The following is a 26,320-nucleotide window of genomic DNA, read 5'->3' on the forward strand; positions in this document are numbered from 1 at the left end:
TGGTCTTCCTGTAGTGCTTTCAAAGGGGGACCATTTCTGAGGAGGATGGGGTGAGGATCTGGGAGTCGTAAGAAGGATGGGTAACACCCATGCCATAGACAACCCAGCTCTTCAGACAGCTTAGCCAGATTGGACTTTGGACATGTGGGCTCTTCCTAAGAGGCTGTAATGGCAATGGAGTCTTCGACTAATGTGTTGTATTTATAATTGCTTGTGTAATTTTGCTAGTGAAATGTGATCTTTCTTAGAAATTATAGAGGGGATACCCCAAGTGGGATAGATTACTTCCAGGAAAATGTTGGCACCTGACATCGTGGAGGCATTTTGGCAGTGGAAAAACCTCTAACCATTTAGAAAACATGCAGATCAGTGTGGGGACATATTGGGCATGTATTGGCGCTGGGCCTCTGGTAATTGGATACAGCATATTTGTCAGTGAAGGAAGGGTCCAGGGTAAGCTGTTCCCCTTCCTCAGCCCATGTTTAGAATTTTCCCAGGGGTATGTTTCTGGCAGATGAAGTGAGGGGCAACTGCTTGGTCCAGATAAAAGCTAAAGGGTTCAAGCCATTGTTTGTCCAGTAGTCCTGCATTTGTACCTTTTTGGGATGAGTCAGGTGTAAACCACATACAATGACTCTGGTGACAGACTTGGGTGGGCCATGTGGATCTCTTGTGTTATATCCTTGGGAGGCATCTTGAAGAAGTTGTTTCCTTCAAGGGAGGTGTCTGTTTGGGTTGCTATAACAAAATACGCGAGACGGGGTAATTTATAAACAATAGAATTTTTTTGCCCACAGTTCTGGAGGCTGGGAAGTCCGAGATTGAGGTGCTGGTGGGTTTGGCGTCTGGCGAGGGGTGCTCTCTGCTGCATAGATGTGCCTTCTTGCTGTGTCCTCACATGATGGATGGGGCAGACAAGCTCCCTGAGGCCTCTTTTATAAGGACACTAATCCCATTCATGAATCTAAGCCCCCTTGTGATCAAATCAACTTTTAAAGGCCTCACCTCTTAATACTTTTACATTGGGGATTTGGTTTCAACATGAACTGGGGGGTGAGGGGACAGAGAATTCAGATCGTAGCAGAGGGTGAATCATCCCACCAGGGGTCCAGGACCTTGAAGTGCGAGCCAGGGCTGTGGTCCCAAAGCCTGGAAACCACGTGGGTTCCTCAAGCGGTGGGGGAAGAGGCTTCTAGTTTGGCATATTTATTAGCCCACTTATTTTCCCAAGTCTCTTCTGATTTCTTTATGCTGTATCCCTCAGTTTTAATAAGAGCAGTTTGCTGGGGTAATAACAGTGCCTGCAGAAGTTTTGTTATTTGACTGGGATACCGGCTGCTGTTGTAAACCCCCCCTTTCCGTGGCACACCAACATCACGTACTGCCCCAAAGGCAGGCGGCTGTCAGCGTGGATGTTTCACCTTCATTCCTTCTGTCTTCACGCAAGCCCGAGCGAGTGATTCATTCAGCCACCTGGGCTGATGTAACACGGGGCAGGGCTAGATAGCCAAGAGGTTTGTGCTGATTAGTGATGGCATATCCAGCCTGGAAGGGCCCATCCGCCCTCCGGAGATAGGAGCCGTCGACATGAAGAGCGAGATCTACTTAGGGCAGAGGGGTTTCTGATCAATCTAATCTAGGATGAGACAATCATCTGATGTTAGTGACATGAGTGTCATTAACATCCAGTAACCACGGGTAAAGGAAGCAAGTGGAGGGGTTAAGGCTTCGATGGTGTAGTATGGCTATGTGAGGGGGAAAGCAGATTTCATAAGAGGGAAGTTTAGCTGCAGAGAAATGCTGTGTTCTCATTAAGCAGTAGGGTCTGTAGGGTCTGAATGGAATGAGGAATGTGTGTGTCTAATAGGCGACCCATTTGCAAGTGAGACAGGCAGCCGGGATAAGACTGATGGTTGCAGCCCTGGCTCACAGGCAGGAGACATGCCTCAACTCCTGAGCTCGGGTGAAGCTCTCTCAGTCCAGGTTTTTATGTTTTGGGGAGAAGATTCCAAGACATGATCTTCTCCTTCATGCACAAGGAAGGACAAAGGCAGGGAGTAATTGGGAAGTTCAAGGCGAGGGTGAAAGTAGAGAGCCCTTCAGGTTCTCGGAAGTGTCTTTAGGTAGGGGGTTCCTTACTCCTGGGTCCAGGGATGACTCCCTCATCGTGGCCTAAAGAGAGGAGGCAATTGGAGAGAAATTAGGCCTCCACATCTTACCGCTTCCCACAAGACCCCCACTTCCCTGCCCCCAGTTGTTCTTTTGCTTCCAGGAAAGGGAAATGTTGAAGACTAGAAACTTGGTCTGTAGAGATTGTTTTTTTCTGTGACCAAGGTATCATAGCCCAGATGCCAGACACACAGAGAGGATAACCGAACTTTGTGTCTAGCCACTCCATGGTCTTTTTTGCTAACGCCCTAAGGAGGCATTCAGTGTGCAGAAGGGAGCTGTTGTAACTTTCAGAACATAGGAGGGGGTCATCCACAAGTTGGATTACAGTTGAGTTTCCTGGGAATTTTACCTCCTTCAGATTTGCACTTAGGGTATGTGAGAAGTAGGTAGGGGCTTCAGTAAATCCTTGGGGCATAATGCTCCAGGAATATGGTTCATTTTCCCAGGTGAAGGTGACAAGCCTGGGGAATTTTCATGGTAGGGAATTCTAAAACAGGCAGTGCACACATTGATGATGACTGTGAAATGCCGTGTGTTAAAAGCAATCACGGCCAGGATAGTGTTAGCATTAGGCACCAAGGAAAGCCTGGGTTTGACAATTTTTTTTGTAGATCTCAGATCTTGGACCAGCTGATATTTTTTTTTCCATTTGGCTTTTAGTGGCTAGAATGCAAGTGTTGCATGGACTGGAAATATAGTGCAGTACCTTTCAAGTCCCTCTGGTTTTAAATGATTTTTTTGCAAATCCTGTGGAGGGGCACAGAAGGATCTATTTCTATCTTACAGGGTTCTGCATCCCAAATACATCTAATATCTATGGAGTTTCTTATCCACAAAGAAGGAATCCTGCCTAACAGCTGAGTGAAGTCCTTGGTTAAATGAGTGCCAGGTGGAGGGAAGCAGAGGAACTTAGGGAAGTCCGACACCGTGTTGGGGAACATAGACGAGAGGGAAGGAGTCCCTGGGGACACAGTGGATTCTAATTCTAATTCGATCCAGGAGAATATCCCTTCCTAGCAGATTTACAGGGTGGTAGGACTGAGAAGGAAGTTGTGCTGCTTTAAGAGGTCCCACAGAAATGTTTTGAGGTTGAGAAAGAGGCAAGTCGTGAGGCACAGGATCAAAATCCACCCCTGGTGAAGGTGGGTGACTTGGAGGAACGGTGCAGGAGATGAGGAGGTCATAAGGGTAGGATGCGTTGCCCCAGACCAATGAGAAGCGTGGTGGAGTGCCCTTCAGGTTGCAGGGTGACTTCTCCTGTCGAGTTTAGTGGCAGTTAAGGGCATTGGATGTTTGCTTTCTGCAGGGCAGGCAGTGATTTTGTGACGAGCCGAGGGGTTAGGATTCTTCCCTCCTCTGGAGGGCTGAGCCGTTTCTCCTCATGAACCAGCAAATGTCCAGACCCACAAGAGCCCATGGTTTCTGAGCTTGCTGTGACTCAAATGTTTCAGGTGTTTTCCTGATGATTTTAATTGCAGTGCATTGTGCATTGTGTATTTTCCAAATGGACGGGGTTGTTACATGCCAAGAATTCTGCAGTTCTCAACAAGAAAGTTTAGGATTAGAGTGAACTGTTACTTAAATCACTCCAGTTTTCTATCAGGTTGTCTCAAAATCTTAGTTTAGAAAAACACAATAATAACTGTTATGACACCTTAGTTTTAAAGAATAATGCCTCTTTATTACCCTTTTCAAATCAAAATGCCTGTAACCTCCTTTTGCCTTCATTATAAGCCCGTGCAGCAGATAAGGCAGGCAGTCATATTCCACTTTTGGAAATGGAATATTGAGGCCAAAAGAGAGTAAGACCCTTCATCTTTTCCTTTAATCCCTAATGGCTCCATCCAATCCATGTACCCCCTGCCACCACCCATCCAGAATTGACTGAGTACCCCAAGGTGCCATGCCCTGGGGAGACCGAGAGATTCAGATGCAGGCTTGTCCTTAGAGAGCTCACAGTTCAGTGGGGGAATGAGAGGTCCAGAGATAGAGCTATTTAGTTCTAGAATCAGCCCTGAAGACCATGGCTTCTGACTTCAAATGTGGAGAACTTTTCAGTTCAACTCAGCTTGGAACTTGACCTGGTTCTTGGGAGCAAGCATTAGGCAACCTTCACCCCCAGGATGAGGGGAGGGCGCAGGTGGCCAGCCCAGGATGTCACGATATGCTCATGGCCTGCTTACTACCCAACTGCAGTGGGTCATGGCTATTTGAAGATAGCATGGCAATGGAAACTAAAACGACCCTGGCTTTCTTCCCACCTACCATCATCAACGTATTTCGGAGAGAAACAGCAAGTTTCTGATGACTTCTACCTTGCTTTTCAACAGAGAGGACAGAAAAGTGGGTAGAGGGAGGTGGATGCAGGGGAAGGTCTGGGCAGTCGGTTCTCCCTGTGGCCTCCATGTGGCCTGGGGAAACCCCTTACCCTCTCTGAGGTCCAGATTCTTCCTCTGTCACGGGGGAGCAGGACTCACTTTACCGATTTGCTGGAAAGGTTAGAGACGACTCTATAAAGTGTTCGTGGCTAGTGCTGAGGAAATGGCAGCTGTCATTGCCAACCCACCTGACCAAAACCCATTCCTGGACCTATATGCTACTTCCCATTTTAAACAATCTGAAATATTTTCTATTTAAAATGTTTAAAATGTTTTATTTTCCCCCTATTTACTATTAAAAATTAAGTACCAACACAGGAAGAGGTGCATTGACAAAGTAGTTTTATGCCTTTTGAACTCTCTTCAGAGTTTTTATTTAAATAAACCATCTTATTTAACAGAGTGACTCATGCCAATGGTAAATATATAGTTTTAAGAGATATACATTTAAAGTAAGTCTCCCAAAATTAAAAATTAAAATAAAATTAATTTCAGCCTGTCAATACTGCTAATTTGTTAGAAAAATAAGTCAATAGGGAGTAAAATCTACACTTGAACTGATGAAATTTGGTAAATTTGGTAAGAAATAAATAATTCAGTGCACCATTGACAGTTCACATCAATGTGTTTCACATTAACGGCAGATTGGATAAATGCCTGATTTTTGAATATTCATTTTGAGCAATGAGATTGAAATGAAGTAAAAAAGGAATTAATGTTTGCTTTTACTCCCTTGTCAAAGGGTTTGATTTATATTACAGATAATTGTATGTGCAACTTCTCTATCAGATTGCAAGTTTTTGTTGGCAGAGAGTTGAGGAGAATTCAAAGTGTGAAGAAAGAGGAGAGATACTGAAATTAAATTGAGATGAACTATATGATGAGATATATTCAGCATCCCACTCCAAGGGCAATAAGCTTTTTCTGCTGGTCTATCTGAAAAAAAAAAAAAAAAAAAAAAAAATCTCCCACTTATATCACCAGTTCTCTGGTGGTTCCCCCAGAGGGAGCCAGAGTCGCAGTTTCTGGTCTCTTTCTAGGATGGGCCATGCGTGATCAGGCGTTTATAGGTATATGTGTACTGCATGCCGTGTACTGTGTAGGTATATGTGTACTGCATGGTATATTTATGCCATAAATATACCATAAATATACCATAAATAGGTATATTTATACCATAAATATACCATAAATATACCATAAATATGTATATTTATACCATAAATATACCATAAATATACCATAAATAGGTGTATTTATAGGTATATGTGTACTGCATGTTGTGTACCTTCATTTTTTTTGTAACCACCCAATTTATCTTGGATATGGTTTTTTATCAGCATATATAAATTGTGCTTTCAAAAATGAGTACCAGGCATTCAAAAATTCACATGTACCAGTGTTTATTTACCAGTGATGGGATTTGATATGTGCCCATCCACAACCTATCACAGACTTCCAGGGAAACTGTTTTTGGGTGTTTTAGATGGAGTTGTTCATTCAGCTACCTGGAAGATGGATCATCTAACCCTGAACAACACGGACCCCAAACCTGGCATGGTGATATTGGTCTAGGTTCATTCTTCAGCTCAACCAGCAAACTTTTAGAGATGTGTGAAGTCCATTTCTCCCTCTGAACTTGCCATTTCCTAGTTTATAAATTAGAGATTATTGTTTCTTCTCTTTATCTTAAAAATTCAAAAAATTTTACAGATTTTTCTATTTACAGGCTTATTATAAAAATGTGGAAATCTAGAAAAGCATAAAGAATAAAATAAAAATCTCCAGTTATCCCATCCCTCTGAGACAACTGATACAGAAGTGCTGGGAAGGGAAGAGTGTGGTCCCTTTAAATGATACAGAAGGGGGAAGGGAAGTGCTGGGGAGAGGAGGGCGTGGTCCCTGGCTGGGACTCCACCCAAGGGACCTGCGTGAGGACAGGCATTTTTGTTTCCCTGCCCAAATCTTGCATTTCCCAAGACCACCCTGGCCTGCCATGCCCCCCATCCTGTGCCTATAAAAACTTGAGATGCTAGCAAGGCAGAGACAGAAATGGCTGGATGTGGGGAGGAGCACATCGGTGGAGGAACACACAAGTGGCTGGAAGTCAAGAGGAATGCACCAACAGGCACCAGCACACCGGCAGGCCGCCGACCTGCAGAACGACACGGAGTTTGGCTGGGGCAGTTGGAGGAGCGCTGGGGTGCCGAGAGGCCTGACTCCAGGGGCAAACCGTCTCCCTTCTGGCTCCCCCATCTGCTGAGAGCTACTTCCACTCATTCTCCAAGCCCACATGTAATCCAGTTCTTCTGGTACACCAAGGCCAGAACCTGGGATACAAAGCCCTTTGTCCTTGCTACAAGGCAGGGGTCTAATTGAGCTGTTTAACACAAGCCACCTATACAGACGGCTAAACCCAAAGAGCAGCCTGTAACACAGGCCTACTGGGGCTTCAGGAGCTGGAAACATTCACCCCAGACACTGCCATGGGGTCGGAGCCCCACAGCCTGCCCGTCTGTATGCCCCCCTAGAGGTTTGAGCAGTGGGGCACGGAAGAGGCGAGCCACACCCCCATCTCACGCTCTGTGAGGGGGACAGGGGAACTTCTCCTGTTTCACAGCCACTATTAACCCTAAGGCACCTTCGCTCCTAGTGCTCTTTCTGTAGCTCACTGTTGTGAGCTACAAACATTAATTATATTTGACTGTTTTTCCCCTGTAGATATAAATTCTGCATACACAATTTTTAAAGCTGTATACTTCATGGTGTGGCTGTGGCATAATTTATTTAACCAGTCATCCATACTTAGACATTTTATATTTTTGACTTCATACATAATTCTATGAGAAATATCTTCACCTCTAAATCTTTGTCCACTTTTCTGTGGGGTGGATTTCATGGTGTGGGATGACTGGGTCAGTGGTTATTGATCCCTTACATTACATTGATCTGTTTTGCCAAAGTGTCCTTCAAGAAGACTGCTGGTTTTCAGCTACGTCAGCAGTGGGTTGGTGTGCCTATTTCTCAATACTCAGGATAAGACTATAAATTAAATTTCTTAAAAATTGAGACAAAATATAACAAGACCTTGTTTAAACATTTATTACTTTTATTCCTATTAGTAATCTATATTTAGAAAAACTTGCAGTCTAAACCAATTAGGAAAACCAATAGTTGAAAACATTGTAGCAAATCTTTATTGTAGTTGTAATAGCACATGGATAAACTCCGATATAATTTGCATAGAACATTTCTTTTTATGACTTCTTGTGGGCAGCATCTTAAATATGAAAGAAGTTGGACTCTGGGTTGACTGGAAACCTCTTTTGCCACAAAACCTTAGCAGAGAAAATGGATTCTCTTTATGGTGACAAAGATATTAAGATTTATATTTACTCTAAAGAGAGGTATTTCTCAAATTCTAAGTTATTTGCATTCAAGGAAAAAGGCAAAAAATGGCAGTAATAGTAAATTATAATGTAAAAAAATTAACCAGAATTGCAAAGTTGAGCTTATATATTGTTAAAGGATATCAGTGATATCATTATTTTTAGACTCGATACACCTTGTATTTTACATTATTTTAATGTGAATTACAAGAGTTGGAAACTATTGCATGTGTCTTTGATTATGGCACAGTCTCATGAACACTACTGACTTTGTGTTGGGTTTTGAAAATTTTCTAAGCACTTCCTCTCCCTCAACACATAGAAACAATAAACTAACACCCCTAAGTTTATATTGAAGTTGCCTTAAAACTCAGGAGTGAAATAAGTGGTTTGTATTAACTTTTCAAAGGAATGCATGTTATTTTCTTTGGGAGATGATCTCGGCTCCAGAGAAAGGGAAAACAGCTATATTATTTAAGGCAAAATTATCTGCCTGTTTTCCAAATGGACACAATTTTCTTTCATTTTACCCATTATAGCAGTGGGAGACATATTTTATAAAAAGTGGAGTTACATTCTATTCATCTGGGCATTTTAGATTTTATAAAATACCCAGATTTTTATCAAGCTGCCCAGAATGTCACAACTGTGGGGTTGGAGCCCCAGAGCCTGCCGGTTTGTATGTCTCCCCTAGAGGTTTGAGCAGTGAGGCACTGAAAAAGCGAGCCACACCCCCATCTCACGCTCTGTGAGGGGGACAAGAGAACTTTTCCCGTTTCACAACCACTATTAACCCTAAGGCACCTTCACTCCTAGTGCTCTTTCTGCAGCCCACTGTTGTGGTTTTTGTCTACAACAAAACCACACACACACACATATCTATATATAGGTATACACACACATGCGCGTCTGTCACCAGGCTCTGTGACATTCTGTACAGCTTGATAAGGTCCCCAATAGGGCATGGTATGCAGTATTGGAGGCTGCTTAGTGTGTCTCATTGTTTTTACAGTTCTGTAATTATGTATATATTGAATTTTCAATGTTTCTCCCTCAAACTTAAGGTATTAATGGATGCTTCTCTTTTTATTCTTACAGTGTTTTTACAAATGGAAGATTATTTATTCCACCTGCAAAAATCATTATACCCAAATTTAGTCTGTCCGATTGGGACATCGTGCTGGCCACGATTGGAGAAAAAGTCTTCCCTCTAGGAGGCGTTCGGAAGTAAGGAGACTCTCGCCTGTAGGACACCCAGGGGGCGGCAGCTTGTGTTTATTCTTTTCTATGAGAGTTTTCAGTAAGGAGACTCTCGCCTGTAGGGCAGCCAGGGGGCAGCAGCTTGTGTTTATTCTTTTCTATGAGAGTTTTCTGCCTGGACCAGCAAGGTCTAAAATGGTTCACCATAAACTCTTAATTTTAATTCTTCAAGCACATAGTATTTTCTCAGTCTTGGTATTATACTTACTTTTAACCAGCCTCATTCATTTGTTCATTCAACAAACCATTGAGCATCTACCATGTGCTAGGGGTGGAGAATACAGCATTGCAAAAAGAATCTTGCTCCCTGAAACCCCTATTGAATGGGCCAGCCGTTCAAGTTGCTAGAATGCTGCAGTTGGTATAATGAGGCCTCCCAGTTGGTCTGGAGGAGAGCCAGGCCTGTGGGAGCTGGTGTTTGGATTGAGTCTTGGCAGATATGGGGGAAATGAATTCCATGGGACAGAAGAGTATGTGGGAGGGAGGTAGTGTGTGTAATGGCTTCTAGCATGGGCTTGGGGGTCTGACATGGAGCAAATCTCCTCTCCGCCATCCGTGTCTCTGTTACCTCGGGCACATTCCTAACTCCTCAATGCATGTTTTGTCATCTGGAAAACTGGAAATAATAATACTTACTTCCAAGGGTCCCAATATGTGTAAAGTGCTTAGCCTAACACTCGACGCATAGTAGGCATGAAACGGGTTTGCGATTATGATTGTGACAGTGGATGAGGCACAAACAAGCAGAGTGTGTTGAGGAAGCATGACACTGTCATCATAGGAAATTCAGCTCTATTGTGAGGGAAGTGGCCAGCCCCAAGGCCAGAACTTAGGTCCCACCAATAGCTTACAGACCAGGCAAGGGGCTTGCTGTCTTGCAACCAGTGGGTCCCATTTGCATGAATGAAAGCTCGCAGTGGTGGTAATCATGATGATGGATTGAAGGTGGCAGGTGAGAGAGGGGCTCCGAGCCAGGTGGCTGTGAAGATAATCTGGGTCAGCCTTCAGCTTTAACCGCACGCACAGGCTGAAAGCGAAGGGATGGGAAAAATATCCCATGCAAGTGGAAACCAAAAGAGAACAGTGGCAGCTGGACTTACATCAGACAAAATGGACTTCACGTGAAAAACTGCAGCAAGGGATAAAGAAGGTCACCACGTTAGGTTAAAAGGGTCAGCCCATCAAGAATATACAACAATTATCAATATATATGTGCAACCATCACTGGAACATCTAAATATATGATATGCAAGTATTACCAGAACTGAAGGGAGAGGTAGACAGCAATACAATAATAGGAGGCGACTTCAGTACCCCACTTTCAGCAATGAATACATCATCCAGACAGAAAGTCAATAAGGAAACCGTGGGCTTGAATAACAATAAAAACCCAGTGGACTTAATAGACTGCAGAACATTCTGTCACCAGCAGCAGAATAAACATTTTTCTCAAGTGTACACAGCATTCTCCAGGATAAATCATATTAGGCCACAAATCAAGTCTTAGCAAATGTAAGACTAAAATCATATCAAGTGTTTTTTCTGACCATAATGACACAAAACTAGAAATCAGTAATAGGAGGAAAATCGGAAAATTCACAAATATGTGGAAATTTAACAATGCATTCCTGAACAACCACTGGGTCAAGGAAGAAATCAAAAGGGAAATAAAAAAATATCTTGAGAGCAACAAAAATGGAAATAAATACTAGAACTTATGGGATTCGGCAAAACCAGTTCTAAGAGTGAATTTTATAAAGAAAAATGCCTATATTGGCCAGGCACGGGGACTCATGCCTGTAATCCCAGCAATTTGGGAGGCCGAGGCCAGCGGATCACCTGCAGTCAGGAGTTCAAGGCCAGCCTGGCCAACATGTTGAAACCCCATCTCTACTAAAAATATAAAAAGTAGCCAGGCGTGGTGGTGGGAACCTGTAATCTCAGCTACTTGGGAGGCTGAGGCAGGAGAATCACTTGAATCCGGGAGCTGGAGGTTGCAGTGAGCTGAGATCGCGCCACTGCAATCCAGTCTGGGCAACAAGAGCAAAAACCTGTCTCAAAAAAAAAAAAAAAAAAAGAAAAATGCCTATATTAAAGAAAAAGATCTCAAACAACCTAACTTTACACCTCACTTTTATTAACAGAATAAAAGACAGAAATCACATGAGCATCTCAACAGATACAGAAAAGGCACTGGACAAAATTCAACATCCTGTCACAATCAAAGCTCTCAGCCAATTAGTATACAAAGAATGTATCTCAACATAATAAAAGCCAAATACGAGAAGCCCACAGCTAACATCATACTCAATGGTAAAACGCTGAAAGCTTTTCCTCTAAGATTAGAAACAAGATAAATGTGCCCCACTTGTACCACTTACATTCAGCATAAGGCTGGAAGTCCTAGCAAGAGGAATCAGACAAGAAAAAGAAACAAAAGGCATCCACATTGGAAAGGAAGAAGTCAAATAATCTGGTTGCAGATGATATGATTTTATATATAGAAAACCCGAGACTGTACCAAAAAACTGTTAGAATAAAAGAATTCAGTAAAGTTGCAGGTTAGAAAACCAACATATAGAAATCACTTGTGTTTTCACATAATCCCAACAAGCTATCTGGAAAAGAAATTAGGAGAACAATCCCATTTACCAAAGCACCACAAAGACTAAAATACTTAGGAATAAATTTAACCAAGCAAGTGAGAGCTCCCTACACTGAAAACGATAAAACATTGATGAAAGAACTTGAAAAAGATACAAATAAATGGAAAGATATTTGTGTTCATGGATTGGGAGAGTTATTATTCCTCCAATATCATACCACAGCAACCGCACCAATGAGGGTTCTTTCCTGAGGTGGGGAGTCCTGTAGAGGAGCAGGCTTGGGTGTTGATAACAAGTTGAAGAATCAACTAAGACGTGCCTGTGGGATCCCCAGGCCTGGGCTGCAGACGGAGCTGCAAGCTGGAGTTTTAGATTGGGGATGTGTGAACTCAGTAGCCAGTGGAGCTGTCTGTGTGGATGAGACCCCCTGGGGGCTGGCCTGGAGAAGGTGGGCAGCTTGGGTGCCTGTGGGGTCGTCCATCAACTGCTTGTCACCTTGTGAGAATGTGGGACCGTTGTGGTCACATTTTTTTTTTTTTTTTTTTTTTATTATACTTTAGGGTTTTAGGGTACATGTGCACAATGTGCAGGTTTGTTACATATGTATCCATGTGCCATGTTAATTTCCTGCACCCATTAACTCGTCATTTAGCATTAGGTGTATCTCCTAATGCTGTCCCTCCCCCCTCCCCCCACCCCACAACAGTCCCCGGAGTGTGATGTTCCCCTTCCTGTGTCCATGAGTTCTCATTGTTCAATTCCCACCTATGAGTGAGAACATGCGGTGTTTGGTTTCAAGAAGGCAGAAACGTCAAATCTTTTAAAACAAAGACAGGAATTCTCCTCTAATCAGTTCTTTTTATGTCCCTATTCTGCCCACAGGCAAGGTTTTGGGTATCCTATAAGGGCAGCTCTGTTTTCCTCAGCATCTCTCCAGCCTCAAGTTCGTGCCCTTGCAGTCCTGATGCTGGACCGGGTTTCCACCTCTATGTGGTCCTGCCCGTTGGTGCCTCATCTGTCCATGTGGCACTTGATCCTGCCTTTGTTCCGGATGCGGTTTTCTGAATTCTTTTTGCCTCGTGTTCTGTGGCTATGGACTCGTGGCCCTCTGCCTGTTCCCAGTCCTGGATCCACAAACCAGCTGGGGGTGGAGTTCTTGGGGGTAGAGTTTGGAGTGGGAGATAAAGGGAAGCCACAGAGGGAGGTGCAGAAGAGCTGCAGACTCCGGAGTGGAGGCAGCAGCCCGGGAAGGCACGGCCTGGAAGCCTGGGCCAGATCGGCTTCCAGCGAACACCACGGCCGAGGCCAGGGAGACGAGATCTAGAACGTGCTCTCTGACTGCACCTAGCAGGTGGCCACTGGCACTTTGAGATGGAAGCCAGGTCCTGTGGGCGGGCTGGAGTGGAGGGTAAGAAAGCAGAGATGGGAGTGTAGCGGGCACATGGCTGTGAAACGGGGAGGCGGGTGATGCGGGATTGTGGCTCGAGGGGCTCAGGGCAAAGACATGGTCACCACTGAACACGAGGGACCTGGGCACACCTCTCTCCTGAGGGTGAAGGTGGAGGAAGGAGTGGGGCATAGGAGCCAGACCCTGAGGAGGTGGAAGAGGGTGTGACCTGGAGGATGGATGGATGTGTAAGCCGTGCAAGGCAGGGGTGGAGGTGAGGATGGGTGCAGGTACAGAAAGCTTTAAGGTAGGAGGGAAGGAAGGTGGCCAATTAATGCCTAATGGACTCTAAAAAGGGAGAAGGCTGTGTCTTGCGAACGGACAGGAGAATGGAGGCAGCAGGAGGGACATGGAATGGGAGGATTGCCCAGCAGGGTTGAGGGCCCTGCTGGACTGCACGCTGAAGATTTGTAGTGGAACCAGCCTGCAGTTTCATGTGTTCTTGGGCATTCAGCAGCTGGGGATGAGAGAGGAGAAGGTAGATGGGCGGTTGGTCCACGAGGTGAGGGCAGGGAGGGACAGGCAGGGGCAGGGCCTCACGGCACAGTAGGTGGAGCCACTGCTGGTGTGGACGTCAAGCCAGAGCCAGTTGGGTGGCGTCAGGCCCAGGGTCCGGCTGTTGGTGAAGATTAGAGGAAGGTGAAGTGGGAGAGCAGGAGACTGGGAGGCCAAGAGGCTGCAGAGGCAAGGTGGAGACATCCACCTGGGGACGCTTCTGGGCAATAATGAGGTGTGAAGGACTGCCCTGGGAGGGGCTGAGAAGGCGCAGGGGAGATGAAGGTCTTTCAGGCTGAGAAGTGGGAAAACGCCGTGCAGCAAGGAGAGTTAGGAGGAGCCCGCCATGGGCAGCGATGGTCCCCTGATGGTAGACGCTGTGGTGGAAGAGCAGAAACGGTGAATCCTGCTTCATGCTTTTGTCAGTTAACTCTCCCTTGGGGGTAGATTAAAAACATCCAAGAGTGATTTGCAGTCAACAGTTGTGATACCAACGATGAAAACTGATGTCCACTTTTGAGTAGGATGTAAACTGTTGAGCCATTTAGAGCAGTGGAGCCATGAGTAACCTCGTGGCAGCGGCAACGAGCAGGTGGAAGTTAGATGCTTGTGCACAAATCTGTACCGGTAATACCTACATGCTCCCAGAATGCAGCTATAAATATTAGTGTATTATTCTCAAAGAAATAAAGCTGTGTGCAGTAGATAGACCTGTGTGTACTTCTGGGAGAAGCTAGAAATGATAGTGGAAGAAATCTATTATTTATTTGTTTACTTATTTATTTTTAGACTTGCTCTGTTGCGTAGACTGGAGTGCAATGGCACAATCTCGGCTCACTGCAACCTCCACCTCCCAGGTTCAAGTGATTCTCCTGCCTCAGCCTCCGGAGTACCTAGGATTACAGGCGCCCACCACCATGCCTGGCTAATTTTTGTGCTTTTAGTAGAGATGAGGTTTTGCCATGTTGGCCAGGCTGCTCTTGAACTCCTGACCTCAGGTGATCTGCCCACCTCGGCCTCCTAAAATGCTGGGATTACGGGCATGAGCCACTGCGCCCAGTCTTGGAATAAATCTTAAGTATCACATGTAGAATGATAGCAGTGAAAGTCGGAGAGAAAATTCTTGTATGGTAGAAGTAAGGAAGGGAATAGAATATTTAAAGGGTAAAAAGGACATTAGATCAATAAGCTAATTTATTTTTTTCCTGGACTTAAATTAGTTTTTTATGGTTGGGTTTAGAAAAAGTGCAGAGCTTAGAAATAAAAGAAGTGCTTAGAGAGTACAAATACGGAGCTTGAAGGAGTGAAGCAATTATGCACATGAACAGAATTAAAAAAATCAATGTGTGTGTTACTTTTGAATGGGAACTACAGCTACTGTTTCTCATGCATTTGAGACATTATTTATATTTCTCTGTATTTATCATTCTTTAGATAATGCTAATATGATTCAGCTGAGATTTCCATCACACCTTTTCGTTGTGTGGGTTAGAAACTAAGCCAGTTCTTTTCTTAGGAGACTCTGTTGCCCAGGCTGAGTGCAGTGGCACAATCACAGCTCACTGTAGCCTTGACCTCCTGGGCTCAGAGGATCCTCCCACCTCAGCCTCCTGAGTAGTTGGGACCAGGAGCCACCTACTCATGGTGTGAGCCACCACTCATGACTAATTTTTTTGTTTTTTTTTGTAGAGATGAGGTCTTGCCATGTTGCCCAGGCTAATTATTCTTGGTGGAATTAAAATTACTTGATTTATTGGACAGTTTGAACTTTTGGCATAATGTATCCAAATAGCTCAGAGAAATACATGAAATTCTGTTTGTCTCTGTGCGAGACAAGTGCTGATCTTGGTTGGGAAAAGGTGCTCGTAGAGGCTGTTGGCTGAGTGCCAGGGATGCAGCCGTGAGCAGAGCAGGCTCGGTCCTCAGCCCCACTGCAGCCCGGCAGAGAGGAAGCATGTCATGTGAGCAGCTATGGTGAGGCAGCATGTTCATGGGAGGGGGCACACCGCCGGGGGGCCCAGACTAAGAGACCTTCCAGAAGAGGTGAGTGCTGTAAGAACTGGAGGACGCGGAGGAGTCGGGGCAGGAGGGCACCTTCTCACATCAGCACCCTGTGGGCCTCTTGTGCCTCACCTAGGCCAGGCCCTGGCCAGGGAAAGCGGGAGTGAATGGGGACCAGCATGACCCACTCTAAGAAAGGAATGATGTTTTAGCATGGAGCGGGGGACACGGAGGATGAAAGAGGGCAAGTTGCCCGAGGTCGACAATTCTGAAAATTTTTTCCGTGCTGCCTGCTGGAAGGAAAAGGTGATGAGCTAGGCTGGTGAATTTCTCTGAGACTAAAGTGGAATGATCTCCACTTTCGGTTTTCAATTTCCCACTGTCCGTTGAGTATATACTCTGCACCGTACACTATTCTAGGAGCTGGGAGGTGATAAACAATCAAACAAAACATCTGGAAGGACATGCTCCTTGACATTCAGGATCGCACAGCCTTGCTGGGAGACGGATCCCCTAAGGGAAACAGTTACACTGCACTCAGAGGCAGTGCTGGGGCCGGGCCAGTGAGACAGAGGAGGACCTTGAGCTCTGTGGGAGTTCTCAGCAGAAGGCCCATGTGGCTGGGAGTTGAAGAAGGCTTCATAGAGGCGGCGGATCTGTCCTGGGTTCTGAAGAAATGGGTAGTGGAAGTAAGGGAGGTGTTCTGGCGGCGGGGGGGACTGTGTGGACAATGGCCTGGCCCTAGGAGCGAGGAGGTGTGAGAGGGCCCTGAGGGAAGCAGGGCCTGGCTGTAGTGAAACTTTCTGGAAAATGCTGGGAGATAGGCATGGATACCCAGGGCTGCAGCGGTTACAGATGGCCCTAGTGGCTACATGCAGAGTTTTACGATGTTTTAAGAGCTAATGATGAATGCCAGGGCGGGACACACATGTGCACAGCACACACGTGTGTTCCCATGGCCCACACCTGTGAGCCGGCCCCTGGGCCCTCTGAGGCAGGAGCTTCCCGCCTGGGTTTCTGTGCAGGGCTCAGCGTCAGTCATGCTGCCCTGCATCGTGGGCACAACTGTCCCTTATCCACCAGTGGGTGTTTCGAACATCAGCATCTGTGATTTAGGTGACACTCATTCTGGAGAGACCATGCTGACCCATGAACTTGAGTTTGCTGATCTTGACTAGCCTGATTAGGAAAGACAGAGGCCCCCACCCCAAAGGCAGTGAAAGGTCTGAGGGAGGCGAAGTGGGCCATTGTCATGGAGCAGCCTGGCCACCACTGTTAGTAGCAGCTGCTTGCCCCAGTGGATGTCACTTCCGACTCAGCACAGCGTGTCCTGTGCGTCTTGCCTGGCCCAGGGAGTAGCCCAATCGCAGCGTAGGTGCAAGGTGCAGGGCACACACTGGACACATTGGGTGTGGCCTGACCTTGCCCATCTCGAAGTAGAAGTGATGTCTTTGGCTTCACAACATACTGAACCTTTCTTTATTTGTTGATTGATTCAACAAATATTTATTGAGAGCTTGAGGGGTTTCCATCTAAGCCCTGAGGGGCTGGGGTAAGTATGGTCCTCACAGGGCAGATGTTGTCTAGTGGAGAGAAACAGATGCATGGTCAGGAGCAGATCCCTGATAAATGCCATGCGAGGGGTGGCACAGAGGAATGAAGCAGGGCAGGGCTTGGGGTGAGTGACCGGGCTGGTCAGGGCGAGCTTCTCTGAGGAGGCGACATTTGAGAACACATCTGAATGGCACAGAGAAGTAAGATGCATTGTGATCTGGGTGGAGATCGTCCCCATCAGAGGAACCCTCAGGTACACAGGCTCTGCAGTGGGAAGCCACCGGTGGCAGGGCAGTGCCTGGTGAGGGAGGGCGGGAGCTGCCGAGCCCCGGAGTGAAGGCTGCCTGTAGACGTCACTGAGAGGCTTGGGTAGTGAGTGTGGCGGGAATCCATTGGCGGGTTCTGAGCAGGGAGTGTCACCACCTGACTACGGGGTGGGATGGGAGACTTGTTTGGAGGCTCTTGCAGATGATCCAGGGGAGACCACAGTGGCTGGAGCCAAGGCAGGCAGGTTCTGGCTGCATTACTGTATGTGGTGGGGCTTGCTGATCAACCTCATGTAGGAATGAGTGAGCGAGAGATGGGGGTGGGGTGGGGGTGGGGAGTGTGTGGTGGGGGAGGCGATGCGGGAGGGGAGAGGAGGGAGAAAGGGAGGAAGACTCCCAGCCTTCTGATCAGAGCAGCTGGGTGACTGTCGGTACCATTCCTGAGAAGGGGGAAGTGGGAGGAGGAACAGATTTTGGGGGAGTTAAGAATTAATTTCTGGACCCGTCCAGTTGGAGAGGCATATTGGACATCAGAGTGGGGATGCTCCAGACTGGATATGTGAGTGTGAAGTCAGGGAAAAGGTCAGGCTGGAGAAACAGACACACGATCTGAGTGTCGTGGATGGTACTGTTGGTTGAGGTGCTGGGTGGGGTGGAGTTGGTGTTGGAGGAGGCACCTGAAGACTGAGTCCTGTGCTCAGCTTCCTGATAAATAGCCCATCACCCTTGGACTATGGTTATTTGTGGACTTGTCATCTCTCCTCTACTATAAGCTCCTTAATGTTTGGGACCCTGTCTGATAAATCTCTGCTTTTTAGTCCCTTAATAGTGGGGAAACTAGCTGAACTAACAGCTGAGACCCATGAGCTTGGAGTCCAGGGTTCAGGGTACCCAGTGAGACCCCTGCACCCGGAGATTTTGAAGCCTGAACTGAAAATCAGATCTATCTTTTAATCACCACATACTCTTGAAAAGGAAGCTCATTAAACATAAATATTTTAAAATTATTGTAAGATAGACTGTACCTTTATTTTGGGAAAACAGCCAAATTGGCTGTTTATTGGTAAAGGATTTAGTTTAATTTAGAGATATTTACATTTTCTACTATATCCCCAATCTTTAAGGTTCATTAAAAATCATTTAATAATTGACATTTTTGTAATGTTTTCCAATTTACAAAACAATTTTGCAAATGGCTGTTTGATTTAGTCATCACATTTTTTGATGCAAGTAATAACAGAAATACCTGGTGTTCAGCATTTTATGATGCAAAACACTTTGATTTATGTGCATGATCTCATTTGATATCTGTATTCTTGCTATTCATTTCCGTGAGACTCACGCTTCAGTAAAAGCCACCGTCCTCTGTATGTGACGTCCCGGCTCACATTTCTGTGTCTGTGTGGGTGTAATCTGAACATCATAGAGGCTCACGTTTTCACGTGGATGCATGCGTCACTTTCTGTCTGGAACTTCCTTCCTGTCTTATCCCACCGAGGAATTTCTACTTACCCTTCACCCTGTGAGTAGACTTTGTACCTCTCTTAGAAGAAAATGAGGCTGAGATGAGTTTAGGGAAGAGTCCGAGGGGAACGTGCCTGAACCGTTTGTTCCTCCAGCGTGTGGGCGGCCAGGTGTCCTGTTGGCCCCGTAGGGTTTAAACCACAGTTTGGTGGCCGTGGCTCTGTCTCCGCTCAGCTGGCACCTCCCGAGTCCTGCATGGAGCCATCCAGAGTCCTGTTCTTTGGTATGTATGGTTCCATTCCTGAATGAAAAGAACACAACTTCCTAGAAGCAAACAAATGAACACCACAACAGCCAGCTTCATTCTCGCAAGATCGCTGCTGCTGGAAGGAAAACCTGAAATGCCTTTGGTTTGTGCAGAGACATTCCAGTCAAGTTTTTTCAGGTGCATTTTTTACAGTTACCCATCTGCTGACAGCTCATTTTCCCCTCTACCTCCCTCCACCCCAAGCCATCAGCCCCACTCCTTGCCTTCCCCTGCCTGTTCCCGGCTCCATCATTCTGCTTGGCACCCAGAATCCCTGGATCCACACTGGACACCGCACACACCTTCTCCCTCATCTGCCAGTCAGCAAGCCTTGGAGATTCTGAGCTGATTGACTTCTGTGTCTTCCCCCTCCCCGGCCAAGAACATAAGCACGATTTTATGTCCCTTGGTCTCCCCTCAACAGCCCCCATCGCATGGCTATGATCGAGAATTGAATTTTGGGTTATGATGAATATGTTTTCTTTGATCTTAGCTTTTTAAAAAAAGACAACACAAATTGGTCCTTGTATTTGGTCACCTTTACTTCACATCATTCTCACAGCAACTCTCGGATTTGCTGTTCCTCTTATTTAACCACGTCCTCTAAAAATGTTCTTGGCGTGGGTCTCTGTGTGGCAAATCTCCTGAGGCCTTGTAAGCCTGAGGACATTTTAATCTCGTCCTTTCTGTTTACATGAGGGTCTGGCTGGCTTTAATGTTCTTTCCTTCTAGATTTTGAAAATATCAGCATCTTTCCTGTCTGTGTTGCTGCTGAAAGGCCCCAGTCAGTCCTGTCCTGCTAGACGGTACGGCCAGGTCTTCCTCGCCAGCGCCTTTAGGATGTTGTCTGTGACCTTGGGTGTCGCACCCAGGTGTCTGCTGGCGAGTTTTCCTGTAGTTTCTGTTCTTTGGCATCCGTGGACTCTTTTACCTGTGGCTTGTCCTCTTTCCTCAATTCCGGGAAATTAATTTTCATGATTTCTATACATATTTCCTCCTTCCACTCTTACTATAACTTCCTTTTGGGATTCTTTTTGCCGGTGTTGGCACATCTGCTCACCCTCATCTCTCAGCTCTTCTTTTGCGGAGCCTGTTTCTTTCTTCCTCTCTGCTTTCCTCTAAGGGCGTTCCTCAGTTTTCTCTCCAAACAGCAGCTTGCACCTGCTCCGTGTCCATTCTACGATTCACCCCTATCGTGATCTTCCTTTCCACGACTTGAGTTTCACATCAGTATTTCTACTGCTTCTGTTTTATGGTTTCATATTCTTGTTTCATACTGGGAATATCTGCCATCTCTTTGATGGCATTTTTCATATTTGTGTGTGAATTCTTGGTCTGTCTGTTGCCACCCTTCAGTGCCTTGCTGTTTGGCCCCTGGGAGCAGTTGTTTTGGGGGCGCCCTCTCCTTAGGACCATCGTCAGTCCCCCACTTCCCTAGTGAGGCTTCTGCATGTTCCTGATTTACTCCTGGGGATTCTGGCACTGGCTGTCCAAGTCCACCAGAGGGGACTGACTGTCCCCAGGCCCGGGCAGGAGGAGAACAGAATTCCAAGCATTGGATTTCCCATGGAAGCCTCGGCTCCAGGTGGGCCCACCAGCTCCCCAGGTGCAGCTCCGCCATGCCTCTCCCAGGCTCCTGTCTTGATGCCTCCAGGGTCGGTCTCAGGCAGCAGCTCTCGGGATGGGACCCAGGAGAAGCAGCAGCTTGTCAGCCAGGAGCTTGTCAGAAATGCCACACACAGGCCTTATCCAGGCCTCCTGAGCTGAGAGCTCTGCAGTGGGGTCCAGCACTCTGAAGCTGGCCCTCTGGGCAGCTCTGACGCCCAGCTCTGCGGAGGGATAGGTTCTGCAGATTCCTCCTTTCCATGCCCCCTGCATTTCTTCTCTTCTTCTGCTCCTGCGCTTCCTGCCCTAATTCATTCCTTCATCTCAGGCTCTTGCAGAAGCTCTGAGCCCCCTCCTACAGGGGCAGTTCTTCCTCAGTCACATCCTGGCCACAGCTGCCCGCTCACTAGTGCTAAAACATAGCCCTTAACCCCTCTTCCTTGGAAATCTTCATTCTGATGAAATTAATGATAAATGCTCCTCCCCGGAATTCAAGGCCTTTTGGAAACCGCCCCTGTCCTGCGCAATCACAGCTGTGCCTGCACCTCACCCCCAGCGACTGTCAGCTCCCCTCCCCGCCCTGGGTTCTGGCCTTTTTACAGCACCGTATATGATGAAATCCCACTTACCCTGCTGACCCTGTTGCAAGTTCCTCCAGCTCTGTGAAGCCTGCAGCTGGGTTCAGCCTTTCTCCTCCTGGGACCCCAGCCCTTTGCACTTCTCTTGTCATATTTAGCTTTGTAGGCTTCTGTGTGCTTCCTGACTTTGGGGAGGCAGAGACTTCCTTTTGCTTATTTTTATCTAATGCGTTGCCTACCTCATTGTCTTATGCATATAGAGGCTCAGCATTGAATTAATTGCATCATTTTTTAAATAAACTAGTGAAGGAGTACCTGCTGAAAAGGATTACTGAGTAAAAAGTAGACTAATGTTAGTCTTTTGGTGCTTATAAAAATGCATATTATTTGCTAATAAATCCTGGTTTGTTTTCCAAGTATTGTTATAACAATATGGGCCAATTTGTATTAATTTTAGCTGTTATTAGTTAAAATTAATTGAACACTAACCAAGAGTGTAACGTGTTCTCAAGAGCCTCTGAGCACTTGTATATAATTAAAAATACACTTTAATTAAAAAGTCTAAAAGTGGAAAGCAAGTCTAAACCTGGAAGAGCAGCTCCCGTTGGGTTTAATTGGCCCGTTTGGATAACACTTGCTTACGATGAGCCTTGTTTCTCTGGCAGTCCGTGCACTAGTCACAGCGTATGCACAAATAGCCCAAGCCCTGTGCTGCTGGTCCTCAAGTCTCTATCTCATTTCTTCTTTCTGTTTTTACAGATTATTTACAATGAATGGGCATCTTTTGGGCGACTCAAAGGATTTGCAAGACAATCACTTTTATGTTGCCGTGGGACTGGAGACCTTCAAATATTTTCCTTACTGGAAGTCTCCAAGGGTGCCCAGTGAGGTCCAACAGTGAGCATGCTTCGTACCTTTCTTCCCTGAGTTTTGGAAAAAAATTAGCATTTTCCCCACTATCTCTCCCAAATAGGTCCAGTTCAGCTATTGGTTATTTTTCAGTAATGAAATGTAATATTCTTATTTAATATATGATACAGTTTTAGATCTTAAAAATGAGGCGTAGGGGAACTGCTCTTGTCTGATGTATTCACAAGGACAGCAAGATCTACACTGAGTTCACTGCTTTTCTCTGGGATACCAGGAGTCTTAGAAATCGGGAGTTGAAACGTGCGATATAGCTTGAGAGCCGATTCTAGGCACAGTTATGCCTGCCCGTGATGCACCCAGCATGATGCTTTGTTTTCTTAATTTGGCATGCTTCCCCGTATCTAAAATATAGAATTTGTGCTGGGTGTCGGTCTCTCCTGGTGAAAAGGGCCATGATTTTTGTAGTAATCCTGGGCATGGCTAAACGGATGCCCCACTGTGTGTGTGTTTATGGACATGAGGTGAAGGATGCTGAGATGGGTGGTTCCGAAGCCCATCTGTGGGATTCTTCATCCTTAATTGTTTAGCCCTGACAGGTGTGTTTGAAATGCATTTCGCGTAGGACACGACTTGAGGGCTTACTAGGAACCTTCCCAGAGCTAGTTCTTTGTCAAGTTTTCAATGATCATTATCTTGAGCAAAGAAGAAGAGCTGCCATTTTTCATCTCATGGTGGAGCAGGACAGATGGTTTGAACACCATGCGGGTGGCCAGCCTTCCTCTACCCTTTAGGTTTTGTGGTACGAGCGCTTTCTGCATTTGGAGAGGTTGAACCTCCACTGAGGGTTCAGCGTCCGGGGTGGCCTCCTCCCATTCTGGTTCACGTGCTGCTAGGGTTTGTACCTCAAGGCCAAGAGAGGCTCCCTTTGTCCTGTCTACCAAGGACGACCCCACAGCAGTTTGATATCCAGGCAGATGGTTAGGTTAGAGTCCCACCTGTGTGCCTGGCACACATGGATATTTCTTGATTTTATTGACTTAATTCATGCTAATAGTCCTAATAGCACAGTGAGGAGGAACACTGCGGGGCTGTGGAGTTGAGTTGTTCTTTCTATCTGCCCCCCACGTGTTTCCCACCTCTCAGCGCGTTTTGCTTTTGGCCATTATCTGTTCATTGGGAAGCCCTGACGGGGTCTGACTGGCTTAAATATCTTTTCCCCTTGCCGAAGTTGTTGAGCTTAGGGTCAACAGGAGGCCACATGCAATCACTCAGGGACTGAAGTTCATGCGGCTTACACAGAATAGACCAAGGAGGTGCCCTGAATTTGCAGAGAATCCTGGGATAGAAACATTTCCAAATTTGAGTAGCAGCTATTGGAGAAAGCCTCGCTGGAGAGGAATTAGAAATGGGATGCCTGCACTTGCAAAGGCAGCAGGTGGACAGGGGCTCTTTGCTGCAGTAGAAGGAAGATGGGCCATCTGATTTCTAGGAAGGAAATTGAACAGATTCCTGGGGCGTTTTCTGCTCCCGAGGCCCGGAAATCATTGTTGCCATGAGCCGTGTCCTCTGTGGACAGCCTGCTCCTCCTCGTGGTCACTTCCCTCCTAAAGACAAGGCTGCAGCCTGCATTTTTTAGAGATGACTTAGGGCCGGGCTTTACATTTCAAGTTGACCATCTTTTGTCTTGCAGAAGGTATGCGAATGTTGAAAAAAACTCACAGAGAAAGAAAAAAGTAAGTAACTTTTTAAAACAAGTAAGTAACTGGTTTCTGATTCTGGTGTCTTCTGGCATTAACAAGGGCACAGCGCGCGGTGAGGGCCCGAGCTGTAAACAGAGCTTCCTGGGCCAGCATCCGTGCCAGGCTTATAAAGAAAAATCAGGTGCACTTCTGAGAATGGTGTGAATAGGAGAGGAAGTTTATGTTTGGAACACAGAATCCAGACCTGAGAGTCACACATAGGTATTTATAATGCAACCCAGTAGGTGTGAAGACATAAACATATTTGAACTTTTACGGGATAGGGAGGAGAGTAACTGATTCAAGCTTGGCATGAGTGGCAGTGGGCTCTGGCGGTGGGTGGGAGGAGGACATTCCAGGCAGATGTGACAGTAAGGCAGCAGTGGGAGAAGCAGCTCACTGCATGTGCGCGTGTGTGAATACATATGCGTGTGTATGTATGGGTGCATGTGCGTGTATAAATACATGTGTGTGGAGGCATGTGTGTATGTGTGGATGCATGTGTGTGTATGGATGCATATGTGTGCGTGGGTGCATATGAATACATGTGAGTGGATGCATATGTATGTGTCCATGGATGCATGTGTATGTGTGGATGCATGTGTGTGCATATGAATACATGTGTGTATAGGTGCACATGCATGTGATGCATATGTGTATATACATGTGTGTATGGGTGCATGTGTATGTATGGATGCAGATATGTATGTATTTAAATACATTAAGTGTGTATGGAGGCATGCACGTGTATGTATGAATGCATGTGTGTGTATGGAGGCATATGTATGCATGTGTGCACAGGAGTACATGTGTGTATGAATGCACGTGCATGTGTGTATGTATGAATGTGTAGGGATGTATGTGTGTGCATATGACTACGTGTGTGTACCTATGGATGCATATGTGTGTATGTATGGATGCATATGTGTTGGTATAAAAATACATATGCATGTTTGGAGGTGTGTGTATGGATGCATATGTGTGCATGTGTGCATGAGTACACATGTGTATGTATGGATGCATGTGTGTATGTATGCATATGTATGTGTCTGTGACTACATATGTGTGTGTACATTTGGATGCATATGTGTGTGGATGTGTGTATGGATGCATATATGTTGTATGGATATGTTGCCTGCATATGTTGTATGGATGTGTATGTGGATGCATATGTGTTGGTGTATAAATACATATGTATGTTTGGAGGTGTGTGTATGGATACGTATGTGTGCATGTGTGCATGAGTACATATGTGTATGTATGGATCATGTGTATATGGATGCATATGTGTGCACATGTGCATATGAATACATATATGTGTATGTATGTATTCACATGCATATGTAAGTATGGATGCATATGCATGCGTATAGAGGCATATGTTTGTATGGATGCATACATGGGTATTCATATGGAAACATTTGTGTATGGGTGCGCGTGTGTGTATGGATGCATTTGTGTGTGGATGCCGGTGTACCTATGTGTATGGATGCGTGTGTGTGTGTGTGTGTGTGTGTGTGTGCTGATCACACAGTTTGAAGTTGCAGCATAAAGCATGAGGAAGAATGACAAGGAGGTATCAGGATCCAGGACTAGGAAGATTTGCAGAAGCTGGGTCCTAGAGGGGCTTACCAGTCCTTGTAACTGTTTACGTGATCCTCCTATATCCCCGATCATCCTATGAAAACTGCCTTTTAGTGGTTCTATTGACATTAATATTTATTCAACAAAGCTATTGAACGCGTACTCTTTCCAGTGCCTGTCTGCCTGGCTCGCTGGCTCAAGTCCCCTCCCTACTGTGACACGCTGGCTTTGAGGGTCCACATTTTCCTCGTCTTTCCTTCCCCAGTAACTAACAGGTAGCCCTGGGCTTTGCTTTTCTGCTGTTGCAGCTCAGATTTCATGATTGCCATTTTAATCACTCTCCTGCAAATAGCTTTGACTTTCTCACCCGTGAGCCACCGTGTGCACCTGGCAAGTGTTCAGCCCTGGGTGAGCCCAGCCTGCACTTCCTTTGCACTTGCACTAATGCAGCGTGGTGTTGCTGGAAATAACGACACTGCTGACCTGAGTCTTCACGCTGAGTTCATGACCACGGTCCTTATCCAACTTCATTCACTGATTAAGCCTGATGTTTTAAAAAATGTTTTTCTGAATACATTTTGCCAAGTTTTATTGGAGATTTCTGC

The 26,320-nt window shown here is 46.0% G+C and overlaps 1 protein-coding gene across 2 annotated transcripts in view; it reads left to right on the forward strand.

Annotated features, from left to right (window-relative positions):
- DCDC2C (doublecortin domain containing 2C) overlaps positions 1 to 26,320 on the forward strand; it is a 141,616-nt gene that overhangs the window by 30,997 nt on the left and 84,299 nt on the right. The window contains exons 4-6 of one of the 2 annotated variants that reach the window (XM_030799903.1): positions 9,038 to 9,166; positions 22,282 to 22,419; positions 24,083 to 24,125. In XM_030799903.1, the coding sequence (XP_030655763.1) occupies positions 9,038 to 9,166; positions 22,282 to 22,419; positions 24,083 to 24,125 (310 nt within the window). The remainder of the gene's footprint in view (positions 1 to 9,037; positions 9,167 to 22,281; positions 22,420 to 24,082; positions 24,126 to 26,320) is intronic. The other variant, XM_030799904.1, reaches the window with a different exon arrangement.

Source organism: Nomascus leucogenys, chromosome 19 (genome assembly GCF_006542625.1).
Source record: "Nomascus leucogenys isolate Asia chromosome 19, Asia_NLE_v1, whole genome shotgun sequence".
Taxonomy (NCBI): Eukaryota; Metazoa; Chordata; class Mammalia; order Primates; family Hylobatidae; genus Nomascus; species Nomascus leucogenys.